Raw genomic sequence first — 19400 nt, 5'->3', positions numbered from 1 at the left:
GGAGGAGATACGACTTAAAGCTGCGAACACACATCCATACATCCATCCAGAAATGACGCATTATTAAACGCAATTTTTCTTTTTTACTTTCTCGTATATACGAAGTATAGAGAAAGTATTGTAATCGTGCAAAAAAAAAAAATCGAGATTTTTACAAATCTCCACGTTTTACACCTCACTGATACGGAAAAACATAATTTTGCAATCTTGTCCGTATGTCTGTGTGTGTGTGTGTGTCTGTGTGTGTGTAAACACGATAACTTGAGTACCGTTACAGCTAGGTTGATGAAATTTCATATATAAGTATTTTATCAAAATCGTAGATCCGTATCAACTTTTGAGCGAATTCCGATAACCGAAAGTGGTACTTTTTCTACTTTGAATTTTTCAAAAGCCTATAACTTGAGTACTATTTCAGATAGATAAATGAAATTCGATATATAAGTAAAAGATCTAATTCTCTACCTTCTGTCAAATTTTGAGTAATTTCCGTTGACCGGAAGTACTTATTTACGCTATTTCCGATTTCTCAAAAAACGCATGTAAATTTATAAAGTACTAATAATATTGCGCACTATTATGCACATCTTTATTTAGCGTTCCTTTGGTGTGCATTTCTTTTTTCTACGAGATTATATTCTATTTTTAAAAATTTGAGTATTTAAAATCGGATTAAAAATCATGTCTAGAAGTCTATATCCCGAGTTGCCATCCCCCGTAGTGTTATATTAGAATATTCGAGAAAGTTTAGGGGAGATCACTCCCGGTTTATTTGAAATTGCGCTAAAAAATACGAGACAAACTTTCGGTCACGGATATTAAGCAAATCTCAGTTCAAGGCGGGATTTTCTGATTGTCTGGCGGGCTACAAAAAACCTTGTGGGGGACCACATTTGGCTCGCGGGCCGCACTTAGCCCACCCCTGGTCTAAATCATGACATCGACTATGAGATTATGATATCGGGACTTTTTAACCGACCCACATACAATTCTTGGTTTCGATATTGTCTTGTCAGTTTTTCTTTTCTATTTAGTCGACATCTAAACTTAAACAAAAAAGTTGCCTACCTCAGCAAATCTCAATGAAGGCCAATTTTGGCCAGGGTGGCAATTAACAACATCAAAGTTGATTTGACTTACATGCAACACTCAATCTATGCTTAGATAGTTCGTAGGTTTTTATTACCCTATTTGTTAGTAATTTTCTTAAACTTTTTAATTCCCAGCATTTTCTGGTAAACAATGGAGTTCTTTAAAAAATTTTTTGCTTAAATAGTGCTCAGCAAAAAGAAAAAAACTTTCCTAGATTATCTACACGAAGTTTTTTTTTTTTTTTTTTTTGCTTTTTCAAAGGGGCTTCAGCTGCTGTAATGACATATGATGCTGGGAATACTATAAATACATCAGAGGCGTAGTGACCCTTCCCGGCGCCCGGGGACAACAAACTTTTCGATTTGCACTCCCCCCCTCAAGATTTCGATTTGCACCCCCCCCCCCTCAAACCTTCGATTTGCACCCCCCTCAAACTTTCGATTTACTTTTCCAACCCATTTTGGCGCCCCCTAAGGTCGGCGCCCGGGGACATATGTCCCCCGCCCGCCCGCCCCCTCGCTACGCTACTGAAATACATTATATACACCACTGCATTTTTCAACTTTCAATCGCTTACTGAGTAAGGAAACCAAAAAACAATAAATATTGAAAAATGATTTATTTATCAAAACCTAACTATTGCCTTTAAAACCAAAAATACTTAATTATAACAAGATTATTGGAATCATGGGCATTTGCAGATTCTTGTTAAACTATGATAGCTGGGAGTATCATTTGCCTTTCACATCACTTTTCACTTCCTGAAACAAAATACATTTTTTAAATATATATATATATATATATATATATATATATATATATATATATATATATATATATATATATATATATATATATATATATATATATATATATATATATATATACATATATATATACATATATATATATACATATATATATGTATATATATATATATATGTATATGTATATGTATATATATATATGTATATGTATATATATATATATGTATATATATATATGTATATATATATATATAAAATAACATAAATACATCATAATAATTTAAAAAATACATCAAACAAAACATGAAAAAAAAAGAGACTATAGATATCTATAAAATTTTGCTTTAGTGATACAGGTAAACAAAATAGAGTTAATGTTCTTGGTGATGCCTGGTTATATAGCACAAGGGAAATAATACTAGGGTATAAAGTGGGTAGGAGATTACTAAGGTGTGGCACTTGAATTTGTGTAAGGCCTTAGGGGTCGTCCATAAATGACGTCACATTCGTAAGGGGAGGGGGTGTCCGTAATTTTGTGAAGTTATGTGATGAGGGGGAGGGGGGGGTGTTCAGATGGTGTGACGTCACACTTTTTGCATTATAAAAAAGCGATGTTAAAAAATTAATTTTAGCCTTTATTTCGCGTTTTAGAAAACCGTTTTAATAAATTATATTAGCATTTGATTAAAATACTCTATATTGACAGAGTTCATGCAAGATTTTGGAAAAATATTGATGTTTTAAGAAAAATTCAACTGCAATTTTTAAAGGGGGTTGTCGGCTGAGTTGTGATGTCATTTTTTTTTGGTGGGAGGGGGTCTTGCTTTTGTGACAATGTGTGACAGAGGGGAGGGGGGGGGGGGGGGTAAAAATCGTTAAAAAAAAAGTGACGTCATTTATGGATGACCACCATTAAGGAATAAGAGCTCAATCTTCCCATGTTTCTTAATTTAAGGGATCACTTGCAGAACTCGCCTAAAGATAGAAATAAGGTTATATGTTTTATCAGTGATACTACTAGCTCTGAAAATATTTTACAAAGCAAGTTAAAAATAGCAAATAATTTAGTATACACCCAGTTATAATTATATTTAAAGAAGTTTTTAAATGCTTTAAAAAACCAATAAATATTCAACAATGTATTAGGAGATATTTGTCTTATTTTAATAGAAAATAGCTTTGTTGAAATTTTTTAAATTGTTATGAAATCAATTTTTTTTAAAATTCTCAGTGAAATGTTGCCAGGGGCAGTAACTCCCCTTACTCTGAGCACCTTTCAGACATCGATTGAGTACAGCCTGCAGGTAATTAATTCCCTTGTTGTTTCTAAAGTCCAGAATTATCAAATTAGACATAAGCTAATATGAAACGTTTGCCATGTAGGGGTTCTACATTTTTATTAAAGTTAAATTTTTTGCATTAAAAGCAATAGATATAATATAAAACCTATTGTATTTTAATAAATTGTAATCTAAATTTCTATTTAGATTTTGTCTTGTGTTTTCACACAGGAAAAAGCTGGATGTTAATTTTACAGGAGGTTGCATGATAAACAATTTAATTAGTTTAAAGGTTGGCTAGTTGAAATAAGATGTTGTTCTAACCCTTAAACTACACTGCATGCAAATAACATTGCATTAGAGTAGTGCCCCCTCCCCAATGTCAGTCATAAAATATTATTACTGAAGCTCGCAACAAATGTAAACAATTTCAAATTATCTAATTAGGGAACAGTTAAAATACTAACAATGTATGCATGCATAATGAACTACTCAGATTAATTAGCACTAAAGTTATCACTAGTAAGTCTTTCACATGATAGACAAATGTTCAGTCTTACCCCACACCACTCAAAACAATTTGCCCCTTATTGATTATTTAAATTAATATTTAAATTAATATAATATTCATATCACTATATCTGTTCCAGTTTATTTCCTTATAATTAAACGTACAACCGTTTTTTGAGGGTTCTTTTATTAGTAAAATATTTTTCTGGTGGTTGTGTGTTAAATAAATAGTTATTTCACTTAAAAGTCACTATAAGTTTTTGCATGTTTTCCCATTAGAATTTGATTGGTACACAAAATAGTTTTATTTTACTGTGGTTTCTTTATATTAAGTCAATTTTTTTTAAATTTTAATGTATTTTGTAAAATTATGTTAGTACTTTTAAACATATCTTTCAAAATTAATTTAAAATAAATTATTTTTAATAATTTACTGAATACAATATTTGTGCATTTTTTCAGTCTTAAAAATTGGTTGTATTTTTTTTCTAATGAATAAAATAATAAGTTAATGTGTTACTTTGCATACAATTTTAAATTCACAGGGAGTAAAATTATTTGCTCCTAGTAAGAAAATAGGGATTACAGAAAACAAATTTCTTAGAAAAACTATTAATTAACATTAGATTTAACCGACTATAACTTTATTTGATCACCTATATGAATTCTCAGAAAATTATTAAAGTAATAGTTAAAGAAAAAGAATACTAAATTTTTGTCTATAAACAATTGACATATATATTATTGTGTATGTAGGTTTTGAACATGCACTTGGGTGGAAGAAGAAAGACAGTTCGTCTCCCTAAATCTATTCCATCTTACTGCAACCACCTTTTCATCTGCCTTACCGTAAGTCTTCATTCTAATAACACTAGCATTAATATGTTTATTAATGTTATAAAATAATGGTATAAAAATGTAAGTAATGTGTAAAGCTAGCTAAATCATAACCATCAACTCATTGAACTCTCAAACTTAGAATCAGATTTCAGCATTAGCTACCGGTGTTTCTTCCAGACTTTTTTCTCCGGGAGGGCACTTGATATTTTGGGGGGGAGGGGGGGGGGGGCGGAGTGGACACTGGAATTTCATTTCGCTTGGGGAGGGGGGGTAGACTTTCTTCGAAGAGATGCTTGGAAGAAACACTGTTTGCTTCGCAAGTAAACTGTAATTGTTTTATGTAGTGTCATTTAAAAGTGTTAAATGTATGCACTCTGAACTTCACAGTTCTAATTACATCCTTAATTGCATATAATAAAAATCAATTTGTTTATTCACTACACAAGATGTTAACATATTTTACTTTTTCATTAACATTGTTAATTTTTAAACATATTTCTTTCCTTCCCTTGTATTGCTATTTATTATTTTTAGAGCTCCCTTAAATGTTTTGATTTTGTACCACTCTTAGGATATCAGTACAATATTTTTGACTGCTGCTCTTGTAAGCAAAGACTCCATGGCAATAAACCTTTTGGGTGAGCTTCTACCACAGCTGGAGGATGAGGATATAAAAAACTATTTTGGACGCAAACCTTTAGGTTTTTTCAGAAAAACTTTAAATTTTCTCCAGTTAATTAGAGTAAGTGTTCTGGTTATTTTTTAATTAAAAAAAAATTTCCATTTTTTTGTTTCTAAATTAATTTTTAGTGTAAAAAATATATTTAATTTTTTTCTAAATGTATAATTTTCAGTATTTTCAGTAAATTTATACTAAATGACTTTTGCTTTTGTCACAAATACTGACAATTTTCTATGATACTTATTTATTTTTTATGGTGACGTGTTCATACTAGCTGGGGAAGAGGGTGGTCTAGCTATAAAATACGTCTACAATATCAAACTCTCTATCCTGCTTTAAGGAATTGTTAAATAGTGTAATACAGTATAGTTTTTTCTGTTCACAACATTTCTCACTTTGTTCGAAAATTTGTCATGCTGGGATTTATATTTTGCTCATCTATTCTGTGCCTGCAATCAGCTAGGCTCTCTTTCTTATTAGGGTTAAGTCAAATGTAATGTTTAGTTTGAGGTTATGGCTTAGGTTTAGGTATCACCGTCAAAGTGTGAAACATAAGTAATAGGTTAGGTTTTTGTTCAGTTTAATTTTTATATCGCTGTCGAAAGTATAATATTATGTTAAAATATTATGTTAAAATAGTAGGTTTATGTAATTTACCACTATGATTAAATATTATGTTAAAATAGTAGGTTTATGTAATTTACCACTATGATTAAAATCTATACTTAAGGAAGTTTTTTTTTATTGTATTTACTCTAAGAGACATACTAACTCTTCCAAAGGTGTCTTTGAAATCAACTGCCGTAACTGCGCAGTGGGAGAAGAGACTAGAAACAGATGTTGTGAAAGATGAAGGTGCTGACGCAACTGGGCTGTACAAGTGTATTGACAAGAAGCTGGCGGACTACGAGTCTGTGGGTGACCTCCCTTCTTGTAGTTTAGTAATTTTTTTTCTTTTTAAAACTGGCCTTAATCAGATTACCCTCCCCCCCCCCCCCCACGTGGCGTAGCGAGGTCGAGTGTCACCCGGTGCGCCACTTAATGGTGTCACCCCCCAGAGGCGTTGCAACCCTTCCCGGGGACAAATTTTCGATTTGCACCCCCCCTCAAACTTTCGACTTGCAGCCCCCCCTCAAGTTTTTCTCTATATATTTTGCTATTATTTGCCTTGGTGTCACCCCCCCTAAATGGTGTCACCCGGTGCGGTCTGCAACCCCCGCCCCCTCCTCCCCAGCCCACCCCTAGGCAATCAGGTAAAAAATGTTAAGTTCCCTTTTCGAACTTGACAGTTCATGAGGAAAGTTAAGTAGAGTTTACCTGTTTCTGTGACCTCGGCATATGAAGGGATAGTGTGGTCAGTAGTACTATGCACAGCAGTTTTTACTTTCCCTAACATAAGTTAGGTACCCATCAGAGTTGGGTGAACTTTCTGCAGACTTGAACCCTGATTCAAACTCGAGACTTTTGAGTTAGCTGTCTAGCGCTATAACTAAAAAAAGCTATGGTATTTTAAATCCATAAAAAAACCACATAGGGAAAGAACTCATGTTGTACTACATGGTGTTCAATAAGTTAACCGTTTGATTATGTCCCTTTCTTTAAGGTCTGGTCGTGGACTGTCATCAACAGTGGCAGATCTGGCAATATGGCTCATGCTTTGATGTCAGTTGTTGGCGGAGAGGCAGCAGGTCAGTGGTTGGTTGTTTTTTAGTGGTTTTGTCAGGTGGCTTGTGGTTGTTTGGTGCATTGGTGGTTTGGTGAGGTGGTGGTTTTGTGAGGTGGTGTTTGTTGTGGTGGCAGGTAGGTTACAGATAGTGGTTTGGTGCGGTGGTGGTTTGGTGCGGTGAGGTTGTAGGCAGTTGGCAGGTTTTTGTTTGTAGAGGCAGCAGGTGGATGGCAGGTTTTTATTTGGCCTCACTTTCTTTTTATATACTGAATCAGAGTTCTACTTCACCTGTCCTATGGGGTATCAGATCATAGGTTATTTTACTTTTACTGTAAATCTATAAAAGCTAGCAAGGCAAAATTCTTTACAGGTTTCATTATATAGAAGCTGTGTAGCCTACTTGATGTAGCAAAAATAAAATCTTAAAATAAAATTTCCCAAAGAAACTTTTTTAACCCCCTCAAAACCTATTCAGTAATGATCTGATTACGGGCTTGTCCCTTCAGAATGGACGTCTGATCACTATGGAGATATAGCGTTGTTGTTGTCTAGTTGTGAGGATGTGTACAGTGCTGAGGTCCCTCACTCTATGGCGGTAGTGTGATTTTTTTGTTAAACTTTTAAAAATTATTAGTTTTAATCCACAAATACGGTATGATAAATTAATTTTTTTTAATAATTTGTTTGTTTAATAATAACAACCATTTATAGTGACATTATAATATTGTGACCAAATTTTTAAAATTTAACTGATCAATTTAGTTTTCCTTTAAAATATGTTTTTAAACAGTTGATTGCAAAAGAAATAGACAAAAAGGGAGACAAGTTTGTGCAGTTGTTTATGGAGACCCCTGACAAAGTGAGTCTTAAAATATTTTTTATACTCATCATTTCTGAAGTTTTTCAGATTCCTTGGAGTTAAATTAGTAAAAACTGAAACTGTAAATATTAGATAGATATATAATTAAGAAAGCAACTTAACTTATTTTTTTTAGTGTATCTGTTGTAATACTTAGTAATGATGACATTTCTAGAAATTTTTCATTAATGCTATAATGCAGTATTTTGTCTTCAGTATGCATACAAAACATACATATTTATTTTTATTTACCTCCTATTAACTAATAATCAGTATGTAAGTAAAGTTCTATTTCAAACCTGACAGTCTACAGGGCAAATGAAGTAGAGTTCATTTGTTTCTTTGACTTCGGCATATGTAGAGATAGTGTGGTCAGCACTATGCCCTCCTGCCTTTACTTACCCTAACGTGAGTTTGGTACTATCAGAGTTGGCTGGATTCAGTGATGGTCTACTGACTTGAACCCGGATTTGAACTCGAGACTTACGGATTAGCAGTCCAGCTCTCTACTGCTAGGCCACTCCGCCCCATAACTAATAATTAGGCAATTTGTTTATTAAAATATGTAGAATTCAATAAAAACAAATACTAATTAACTATTGTTTATTTATATGTATAAGATTTTAAAAAAAAAACAGAATTAACATAAAAATAAATTTTCTTTTCTCCAGGAGTGTTTGAGAATGTTGAACCGTCACCCAGAAGTTTGGATACCCATTGACAAATTTCTAAAGAGACATGGGCATAGATGCCTAAGGGAGGTAAATACTGTTACAACAGAAATTTAGAGTTACTCGACATCTTTAATGAAGTAGCCTATAATGGCATTTATACAAGATTAGACAAGAAAATGTATAACATAATTAGTCTCAATTAAATATACCACATTTAGATCTGGTTTCCTTTTCTATTGCTTTCTGTAATTGCATTGTAAAACATTTATAAGTGGGATTAGTTGTATAATTTATTATCAATAATACAGTTAATGAAGACATTTCTTGTTTAATTATTTTGATTTCCTTTTTGTTTTTCAGTCGGAGTTAAGAGAAAAATCATGGCAAACAGCTCCTGAGAAATTTGTTTCAGTTCTCAAGGTTAGACTTTTTTATTTATTTCAGTACCAAGCTTTGAATAACATAAATTGACAATAATGTTCTTATATCTATATGCAAAAAAACATACAGTAAATTTCACACAAATTTACGATTGTTATTGATTTTATTAAGCTAATAAACTTACAATTTTCATTTTATCAGATAATGTTGAAAACAAAATCTTTTGAGAAGACTGAGAAATCTAATGTCTCTATACCTGAACTGATAAGTAAAATGAAGACAAAAATACCAGCCCACAAAAGGTAGGTTTTATAACCATATGAATAAGAATTTTATCATTACAAGGCTTCAGAGTTATTTATTGTTTTTAAAATAATATTACAGTTAACATTTTTAACCTGTCTATGAGCGCAGATGAAATAGAGTTTGCTTGTATTTATGTTTTTGGCTTATGTAGGGATAGTGTGATTTTATGCCCAGTTGCCTTTACTTTCCCTCACTTGAGTCAGGTACACATTAGCATTAAGTGGGCTAAGGGCTTTTGCATTGACTCCAGGCTGGGAATAGAACATGAGGTCTTTAGGGCTAGTAGTCATGTGCTGTACCGCATTCCAAATTTGAAAATTTAATTGTCTCCATATTCAAACAATACAAGTTACTTTGTATTTCTTTAAATGTGCAAATGATATTTGTTCTGATTTTTTTTTTACCTAATACTAGATAGGCCTACTGTGTTTATTTCTTTAAACTTTTAAAATATATTTGTTCTTAATTTTTTTTGTCCTAATGCTAGGTACTGTGTTCATTTCCTTAAACTTTTAAATATATTTGTTCAGATATTATTTTTTGGCCTAATGCTAGGTACTGTGTTTATTTCCTTAAACGTTTAAATATATTTGGTCTGATATTCTTGTATTTCACCAGTATGGTGATGCTTGCTAATTTCTAAAAAAAAAAAAAAAAATTAATATTACAGGTGGATCCTGAAAAAGCTTCTGCCTCAAGCATGGAAAGCTGTTGGCTGCAGAGAATGGGGAAAGGTAATTGTGTCATTTGTTTTTGAACTTGTCGTGTATCATTAAAATAATCTACTTTCCTTTTTTGATCTAAGTTACTTCCCTTGTCAGAGCTAAGCTACTTCTCTTATTAAAACTAAGTAATTATCCTTCTTAGATCTAAGTTATTTCTTTTGTTATACCTTAGTTACTTCACGTGTTAGACCTAAGTTCCTTCCCTTTTTAGAACTAGCTTACGCCCCTTGTTAGATCTTAGAAATTTCCCTTGCTAGAACTAAGTTACTTACAGTGTTAAAACTAAATTACTTCTTTTGTTAAAACCAATAGTTTCTTGTATGAAATAGGGTACTTTCTTTGTAAAAACTATGCTATCAACCTTGTTTAAACTTGTTAATTCAATCAATATATAGTGTATGTAAATCCTATAGGTATGTATTGATTGTATGTTTTTATTGTATATTGATTGTATGTTTTTATTGTATATTGATTGTTTGTTTTTATTGTATATTGATTGTATGTTTTTATTGTATATATTGATTGTATGTTTTTATTGTATATTGATTGTATGTTTTTATTGCATATTGATCATATGTTTTTATTGTATATTCCACATCCATGCAGTCAATCTCTGTGAAAATGAGTGACAACATAAAGACATATTACTGTATGTTGGCTGCCCGTATGTTTCAGGAAGTAAGTTCTGCTCAATAAAATAACTCTAGTAGGCCTAAAGTAATCCTGTTTTATTTAGTATAGTGTACCTGTTTCTCATGTTGCTGCTATCTCAGAAGAAAAGGACACTCATTTTTTAATTATTTAATTTTTACCAATGATGTATTTCTTTATATGCGTGATCTAATTTTCTATCCACATTTATAATAACAGATGCATTTTGCATTTGAAAAAGAAATCTAGACTTCCAATGTATATCTAGTACCTTCTTCTAGGGTGAGGTAGAACACTCATTAGTGACGGCCAAAGGGTCAGGGGAGTTGTGGGGCACTCTTGGGAGCTACTGGTTACACTATTGCAGGGTGTGACTCCTGGTTCAGTTTAATCATTGAATGTCATGTGCTACTGTGTACCTAATGTAGGGTGCTCTTCAAAACAAATAGAGTAATTGAGTAATAGCTCTGACCTCCTGTGCAAGTCACCTAATCAACTGATCCCAGGTGCTAAAAGAGCTGCTGGGTAACTCTCGTCGCCAAATCTCACCCTGTAGTGATGATGCCCCTCCCATTAACTTCCCAAAGTTTCATGACATTCTGTCAAAAAGTGTAGTCATACATAAAGAACAGACCTGCATACTTTCATTGCTATATATAAGTAAATCAAATAACTGTAACTTGTTTCAATTTTTACTGCCTTATAATATAAAAGTGTTTAAATTGTAACTCAATTTGGTTTAAATATACTACCAGGGGAGAATACCTGATCCTGACTTAATGTTTTTTTTAACACATCAAGAGATAGGAACTCTTTTGTCAACACGCTCTGCTCGCCTTGTGATCAAGTAAGCTCAAGTTAAAGTTCTATCAGTTTCTTATTGTGTCAGATATGACTGTCACTATTAAAAAAAAAAATATGGTCTTACTGTCCAAATTTTAACAATTTTTTTTACTCATACAAGAAGTCTTTGTTAAAGTTTAAATAAATGTAGAGAGCAAATAAGTATGACATTTAAATATTTACCAGAATACATAATACTTAATATAAATTTATAATCATGTTCCGTTGTTGAAAAAATATGTATTCATTTATTTTTATTTAAAAATTATTATAATTTATTAATTTAAAATGCTTAAAGGTATTTTTTTTTAAATACAACATTTTCTGCTCAGAGCTCAAAAACGAAGAAAAGTTTTACCAAAACAAGCTGAGAAAAAATTTACAAAAATCAGCAAAGATCATCCTGTTGAGGTAAGTAAAGAGTTAATCTGGTTTTTAAGCAGCTTTTTTTAAGGTGGTAGACTAATTTATTTCTGTTTCAATTGTTTATTTAACATCTGATTTTCTGAAAACATTTTTTTCTAAGAAGCAGCCATCTTTTTTTTTTTAAAAGTCATTTATAATTCCATTATTTCTATAAATAACAAGTTTGTTTTATTTTTAAAGTTTAGTCTGTTCTTTGATTCATAAAGAAAGTAATTTATAATTTCAATATTTCTAAAAATATCATGTTTGTTTTACTATTAAAGATTAGTCAGTTCTTTGATTAATATTTAATTACTTATTATGGTTTAATATTTTTGACATGTTTACCTTTAACTCAACAATTGTCTATCCCTTTAGATTAATGTAAGCTCCAGTCAAACTGAATCTTCCAATGTTGAATGTTTGAAAGGTTAGTAATATACTGATTAAATACATGGGCTCACAATACTAACATGTAATTTAAACAATTTCAAAACATCCTGAATTATCCTTTACTTGATAACGCTAAGACTTTATTAGTAAACATCAATATAGAAATGTGACTGACACAAATGTTCTATCCCTCGCAGGGATGCCAGTAAGTCAAGGTCAAGTGACTGGACCAGCCCAGGTTGTACATAGTTTGGCTCAGGCTTCTGTCATAAAGGTACAGTCAACATATGCTTTGCTGTATTGATATTGCATACTACATTATATGAACTAAACTAATTATATAAAAACAATCATATTATTAGAAATTATAAGGAAATAAGTAAAGTTCTCTTTTAGACCTGACTGTCTATAGGGCAAGTGAAATAGAGTTTTTGTGACCTAGCATGTGAAGGGATAGTGTGGTCAGTACTATCGCCAGCTGCTGTTACTTTACCTAACATGAGTTAGGTACCCATCAGAGCTGGGTGGACTCAGAAATAATAAGTAAATACCATATTTTAAATGTTTTTTAAATTAAAATTTTGAATTTGAATAAGGAAATAAAAATGTATCAAACAAAAGAATATTTGATATTATAGTAATATATTTAACCTTTGCTAAAAAAAAAAAGCTTAGACTTATTTCATTACTACTGCTAATATTGTTTTAAATTTATAATGAGCTACTCGTCTTTGTGGATTAAAATTGGAATCTATTTTATAAATATCCTGATATAAATTTATTTTTGTAACATTATTCACAATGATGCCCAAATGTTCAGGATGTCTAAATGTTCAGTTAGTTTAGTTAGATCTGTATGTATATCTTGTACAGGCGGGTGATATCCTGATTGTTACTGTTAGATCTGTATGTATATCTTGTACAGGCTGGTGATATCCTGGTTGTTAGATCTGTATGTATATCTTGTACAGGCGGGTGATATCCTGATTGTTACTGTTAGATCTGTATGTATATCTTGTACAGGCTGGTGATATCCTGGTTGTTACTTTTAGATCTGTATGTATATCTTGTACAGGCGGGTGATATCCTGATTGTTACTGTTAGATCTGTATGTATATCTTGTACAGGCTGGTGATATCCTGGTTGTTAGATCTGTATGTATATCTTGTACAGGCGGGTGATATCCTGGTTGTTACTGTTAGATCTGTATGTATATCTTGTACAGGCGGGTGATATCCTGGTTGTTACTGTTAGATCTGTATGTATATCTTGTACAGGCGGGTGATATCCTGGTTGTTACTGTTAGATCTGTATGTATATCTTGTACAGGCGGGTGATATCCTGGTTGTTACTGTTAGATCTGTATGTATATCTTGTACAGGCGGGTGATATCCTGGTTGTTACTGTTAGATCTGTATGTATATCTTGTACAGGCGGGTGATATCCTGGTTGTTACTGTTAGATCTGTATGTATATCTTGTACAGGCGGGTGATATCCTGGTTGTTACCAGCACTGATGTGGGCTGGTCTCCATACTTTCCTCTGATTGGTGGACTGGTGACAGAACTGGGTGGTCTTGTGTCACATGGTAGGTGGAGTTTATTTGTTATTTTTTCTTCAGTGATTCCTGTTTTACTTTAAAATTAATGCAAATTTTAAAACTGTTAGGAAGTACGCCTATACATTAAACAGTATTATATTTTGTATAATAATTCGTTTCATTTTAAACTCATCTATGTTTTATAAATATGCCAGCTAAATAATTTGTTTCATTAGTAATTCTTGTTTTGATTTTAACTTAATGCACTTTCATAACTGTACCAAAGTATTAGCTAAACAGGTTTTTCTATTTAGTAATCTTTGTTTTGATTCAAACTTAATGCACATTTTTATAAGTTTTTATGTATTTTCCAAACAATTTGTATTAACTCAATGTAGAAAATTATAGCAATATGCTCTCTTACTGTGCAGTATAAATTGATAGTGTGGTTTGTTAAGTCTGAGTTAGGCCTGACATGGTACACATTTTCAAACAGTGAACACAATGGTTTAGCAATCACCAACTTAACAAATCTGTCTTACTGGGGATCGCTATGCTGTCTTACTTATGCTAGCAGTCACTAGTTCCAATTTCTTTTGCTTATATATCATCATCTTTTCCTGTTGGTGCCCAAGACATAGGGTAGATGTGTTTCAGAGAGATCTGCATATGAAGTTATAGTGTGATCAGCACTATGCCCAGCCGCCTGTTTTCCCTAACATGAGTTAGGTACCTATTAGAGTTTGGTGGACTCAGCGATATTCTACTGACTTGAACCTGGATTCGAATTCAAGACTTTTGGGCTAGCAGACTTTATTTATGTATGCAGTCTTTTTCTCATTAACTTTAGAGTAGATGATTTAATTTAGCCTTGTGTTTGTCAGGTGCTGTTGTGGCTAGAGAGTATGGAATCCCATGTGTGGTGAATGTGGCAAATGCTACAACTAACATCAGATCAGGTAAACTTTATCTATGAGATATGTTACGTTATGTATGATGTTAGTGGTATTGAAGTATTTGAACTGTCAAACCTGTTTAATGTTGTTTAAAACTGGTTATAGATAGTAATTTTTCTAACTCAGTCAATCTAGGGCTATTTAGTTTACAAGTGGATTAGGGATTTTTCTGTTGTCTGAAAATAGCTAGGTTTAAGGGTTAGTGGAATAAGGTGGCTTAAAGTGTTACATTCCTAAAAAATTATTTTTAGTTTTATTAAATTTTTAGATAATAAGCAGATTTTTCAGCCAAATTTTTTTAATGAATAAACTTATGTACTGCATAGTTCTTTTTCGACATCTCCTTTTTTTCTCTAATTATTATTTTTATACACTATACATTTTTGCAATACTTGTTAGTTCAAGATTTTAATTTCTGAAAAATATTGAAAATATTTTCAAAATATAAGATAAACAATTTTAGTCTTTGGTAATTATTGTTCTTATATTGAAAGCAATGCACTTTTTAAAGCAGGTTTACAAAATAACTGAATATTGTTATGATTTATATAAATTATAAACTAGAATCATGAATATTTAACACTAATTTGATCGTTATCAATTATTCAGGTGAAACTCTACAAGTGGATGGACGTCTAGGGACAGTCAAACGCCTGGCTGTCAAATAAAAGTTCCGAAGTGGTTCTAATTGATGACCTGTGATATTCACACCAGCATTAATTTATTTTTATACCTCTTTTTTCTGTTAAAGGGATCTCCATTTGATTGAAAGTTCTCCTACTGCACTTTAAATATTACTTAATTTAACTCATTTTTTTACCTTTTGTAATTTTTTGTATTGATAACAGATTTCAAACCCTTTTCTCATTATTGTGAATTTTGATGTTTGGATTTTTCAGTAATCCTAAGCAATGATATAATTTTATCTACTCAGAATGAAATACAGGCTTCTGTACTTACTGTTGTTTTTTATGTAACTTACTTTATAAAGCTAGTTCTGATAAAACATATTATTATTGTCATCTGCTAGCTTTAATGTGTCATTTACATTCTATTCAGTTGTTCTGAGATTTAAGAAGCATGACAAATTTTTTTAGCTATTTACTTTTTTTTACATTTTAATCAAATCATGAACAAAAATATTTTAAAACATTTTTTTTATATATTCCAGATATTTTTTTTTTATTAAAAGCTATTTGTCTCCCTTGAAAAGGGAAGTAAGAAGTAATAAGTTGTTACAATAAAATTATAGCTTTAAAAAATATTGACAGTGAAAAATAGGTACTATTTATTAATAGAACTGGGGTCTGAGAGAGATGTGCGAATGTATTTAAAAAAATACCTTTTGCATTTACATTACACTAAAAACAAATAGTTGTTTTTCTGTCAATTTAAAACAATAAAAGAAGTATTTGATCATAAAGAGCACAAGATTTTTTTTTTTCCTTTTTGTAAGTGTAGTTTAAATATTAGATTCTGATTCAGCTCTTGGGGGACCCAAGTGGCTGAAGTGACAGAGCTTATGCCAAGCTGACTAAGACAAGAAAACCATGTGAGAATGGCAGAGATCAAACCCAACCCAGAATGACAGACCAAAACTAAGCCAGAGGATGAGAGACACCCAGACACCATACACAAACACAAGACACCCCAACATCCCAGCACATCCAATCAATGACAACATAAAAATTTATAAACTAGTTACTTTATTTTTATTGAACATTCATGTTACATAAAGTGTATGAAACACTAAGCACAATATCGCTAATTACATTTTACCATTTACAACAAACCAAGTGAATGCTGGTTAGTGTTTTTTTTTATTAAGACTGATGCTTCTTTAATATCTGGCCCAAAATCTAAAAGTGGAAAAGGCTATGAAAGATGTATGGAGTATGGGTGTTTTAATTATAACCTTTGGAATACTTATCTTTTTCCACAATTTTTTAACAGCTATAGACTGCAAGTTACTGTTCATGAACAATCTCCAGATACTGGATTGTATATACTATTTAAGATTATGTATAATAATATATATAGTGAACAACAGAAATACCTTTTTTTGGAAGGGCTAATCATACCATTGTTTTTAACAATATAAAAGAATTTTTAAAAAACAAGATATCCATTTTTACCAATGCAGCAATTCTACACTATACTTTAGTATAATCTGTTCTCTTCACTTTTTGGTATCTATACCATCAGTGTTCTAACCTTTAACATTATCAAATGTTTAAAGATTTGTTTATAAAATTCTTATTATGCAAAAAAAAAAAAAAAACATTTATAAAAAGGAAACAAAGCACATGTTTTAGCTAGTCACATTAATTTTGAGAACTTCCAAAAAGACCTGCATGTATCTGGAGATTGTTCAGTAACAGTAATTTGCTAGTTATAGATGTTACAAAAAAGTGGAAAATTATTTCTTGATCATAATTTCATAAAGATAAATAAGTATTCAAAAGGTTATAATTAAAATACCCATGCTCATTACAGTTACACAATACATCTTTCATAGCATTTTCCATTTTATATTCCTTACAGTCCACAATTCATTTAATTGCAAAGTTTCTATTGGACATGCTCACACCACACACAATATCACCCCTAACAATCTGCTTTCTCTTTGTAATTTTAGAGGTATGATAAGCCCATCCTTGTTCACTTAGTAAAATTTTGACTGTTGTTGGGCCTACCCTTACATTAAATTTGTGGCAATAAAAGTTTACTAAAGGAACAACTTTCATTGACACATCATTTACAGCACCAACAAACACAGCATTTATAGTAATATCCACATCATTTACAATACCAACATCCACAGCATTTACAATACCAACGAACACAGCTTTTTCAGCACCAACATACAGGGAAAACCTACTGCATTTAGAATATCAACGTCCACAGTATTTATAATAACAATATCCAAATTATTTACAATACCAAAAGCCACATCATTAGCAACACCAACATCCATAGCATTTACAAAACCAACATGTACTCCATTTATAATACCAACATCCAAAGCATTTACAACACCATAATGCTGATTATTTGCAATACTAACATTCTGACTATTTACAATACCAACATTTACAATATAAACAACTACATCATTTACAATACCAACATCCACTGTATTTACAAGACCAATATACACTTAATCTACAACAACAGAAACTACAGCATTTACAACACTAATATTCATGCCAAACTCTCCAACAGTATAGGCCTGACCTAAAGTAACCATGGTTATGTTTTACCAAACCTTATATTGTTTATAAAATACTTCAGTAGATCAATGTTAGATACAAATTCATGTTCCCCACAAAAAGACTGTTCATTAGTGCATGTTTTCCAGTAAAATATAAGATTCAGCTGTCTTTCCATTTAAACTGATATTTACAATTCAATTAAAAATTGAATAAGATGATGGTGATTTCAAAAAACATTAAATGATAGTTTTCTCTTAAAAAAGCAATCTGCATGTACAAAAACTTATATCCAAAGACAACAATCTCATCAAAGAAATGATATGACGACATGGCAACAATGAAACATGAGGAAAAAACCCAGTAAAATGTACAATGTAAAACATAAGAAACAGAACCAATAGACTTATCACCGATTAATATATAAAATGTTGTTGACCAACTAATTTTGCACCAAACAGTATATGATTATAGTGTGGGTGTGGATATTGAGATGGATTATATGTACTCTAAAGGGGGGGGGAGGTAATTGAACCGGCCCAGAAAACCCCACCAAAAAGTTATGCTCTGCCCAGTAGTGTAGTGAGGTGGGATGGGGAAAAAAGTCCCAGGGTGCCAACCTTAGGGGTCGCCAAAATGGGTTGGAAAAATAAATTGAAAGGTTGAGGGGGGTGCAAATAGAAAGTTTGAGAGGGGGTGTGCAAATCGAAAAGTTTGTCCCCGGGCGCCGGGAAGGGTTGCTATGCCTCTGGCTCTGCCACCCAAACAAAGATTATAAAAAGAGAATATGAAATGTATAGTTTTAGTTTTTAACCTTAACCAAACCCAAATCCCAACCCTAACCCTAGAGCCAGATAAGTTGTATTTATGGCATGCGTTTAAATATTCAAATGTCTAGATATCAGAAATAGGTCAAGGTTGCATGTATGCATTAAAATGTAGCTGGCAAAAAGTGTCTGTAACTTTTTGCTGCGCACTTTTTGCATTACTGACACTCCATCAGTAATATGTCAAAAAATATGTCACAGACCATGTTTGTTGTGAAGTGAAGTGTTGCAAATTCTGTGTTTCTATAGCCGTTCAATGTGGTTTTCAAAATAGATTTGGGGATGCAGAAATTTATCTCTGTTCTTAAACACATTTTCATTTTTCCCAAAAAAGAACATACATGTGTAAAAGCTTTTGAACACATTTCATGAAAACATCTTATGAACAGAACCAATCTCAATAACATCTATGTGAACATACAAAATCTCTGAACTCTCACACATTTAACACAGAACACTTAAATATTCATACAAAATCGCCATACACTCACTTATCATGCACACCATTATAATTTGCATCAATACACATAACATTTAATAAAGTGTAAAAATACACATTGTTCCCCCCCCCCCCCTCCCCGAAAATATTCTACCCCCCCCCCCCCCGAACGAAATGAAATTTATATAATTTATAATTTAAACAGTGTCCGCCCCCCCCCCCCCCCCCCCCCCCCGAAGATAGTCTACCTCCCCTCGAAAATTTCAAGTGCCCCTCCCCCCCCTCTGAGAAAAAATCCTGGAAGAAACACTGCGCTCTACAACAACAGTTGTGTAGTTATCCTTAAATTCAT

At 32.1% G+C, this 19400-nt stretch overlaps 1 protein-coding gene across 1 annotated transcript in view; it reads left to right on the top strand.

Moving 5' to 3' along the window:
- Window positions 1-15705, top strand: part of LOC131955727 (putative phosphotransferase YvkC) — a 28558-nt gene extending 12853 nt beyond the window's left edge. The window contains exons 12-30 of the mRNA XM_059319956.1: window positions 3091-3163; window positions 4406-4498; window positions 5061-5231; window positions 5954-6085; window positions 6775-6859; window positions 7344-7432; window positions 7628-7696; window positions 8368-8457; window positions 8731-8790; window positions 8953-9053; window positions 9728-9791; window positions 10389-10460; window positions 11189-11280; window positions 11609-11687; window positions 12060-12111; window positions 12272-12348; window positions 13560-13662; window positions 14499-14573; window positions 15180-15705. Coding sequence (XP_059175939.1) covers window positions 3091-3163; window positions 4406-4498; window positions 5061-5231; window positions 5954-6085; window positions 6775-6859; window positions 7344-7432; window positions 7628-7696; window positions 8368-8457; window positions 8731-8790; window positions 8953-9053; window positions 9728-9791; window positions 10389-10460; window positions 11189-11280; window positions 11609-11687; window positions 12060-12111; window positions 12272-12348; window positions 13560-13662; window positions 14499-14573; window positions 15180-15238 — 1636 coding nt within the window. The 3' untranslated portion in view covers window positions 15239-15705. The remainder of the gene's footprint in view (window positions 1-3090; window positions 3164-4405; window positions 4499-5060; window positions 5232-5953; window positions 6086-6774; window positions 6860-7343; window positions 7433-7627; window positions 7697-8367; window positions 8458-8730; window positions 8791-8952; window positions 9054-9727; window positions 9792-10388; window positions 10461-11188; window positions 11281-11608; window positions 11688-12059; window positions 12112-12271; window positions 12349-13559; window positions 13663-14498; window positions 14574-15179) is intronic.
- The last annotated feature ends 3695 nt before the right edge of the window (window positions 15706-19400 follow it).

The sequence above is a fragment of the Physella acuta genome, unplaced genomic scaffold (genome assembly GCF_028476545.2).
Source record: "Physella acuta isolate Inbredline_101_S28 unplaced genomic scaffold, ASM2847654v3 ptg001098l, whole genome shotgun sequence".
Classification (NCBI taxonomy): Eukaryota; Metazoa; Mollusca; class Gastropoda; family Physidae; genus Physella; species Physella acuta.
Note: the sequence above shows the minus strand (reverse complement) of the source record. Positions and strands in the feature narration are given on the sequence as shown.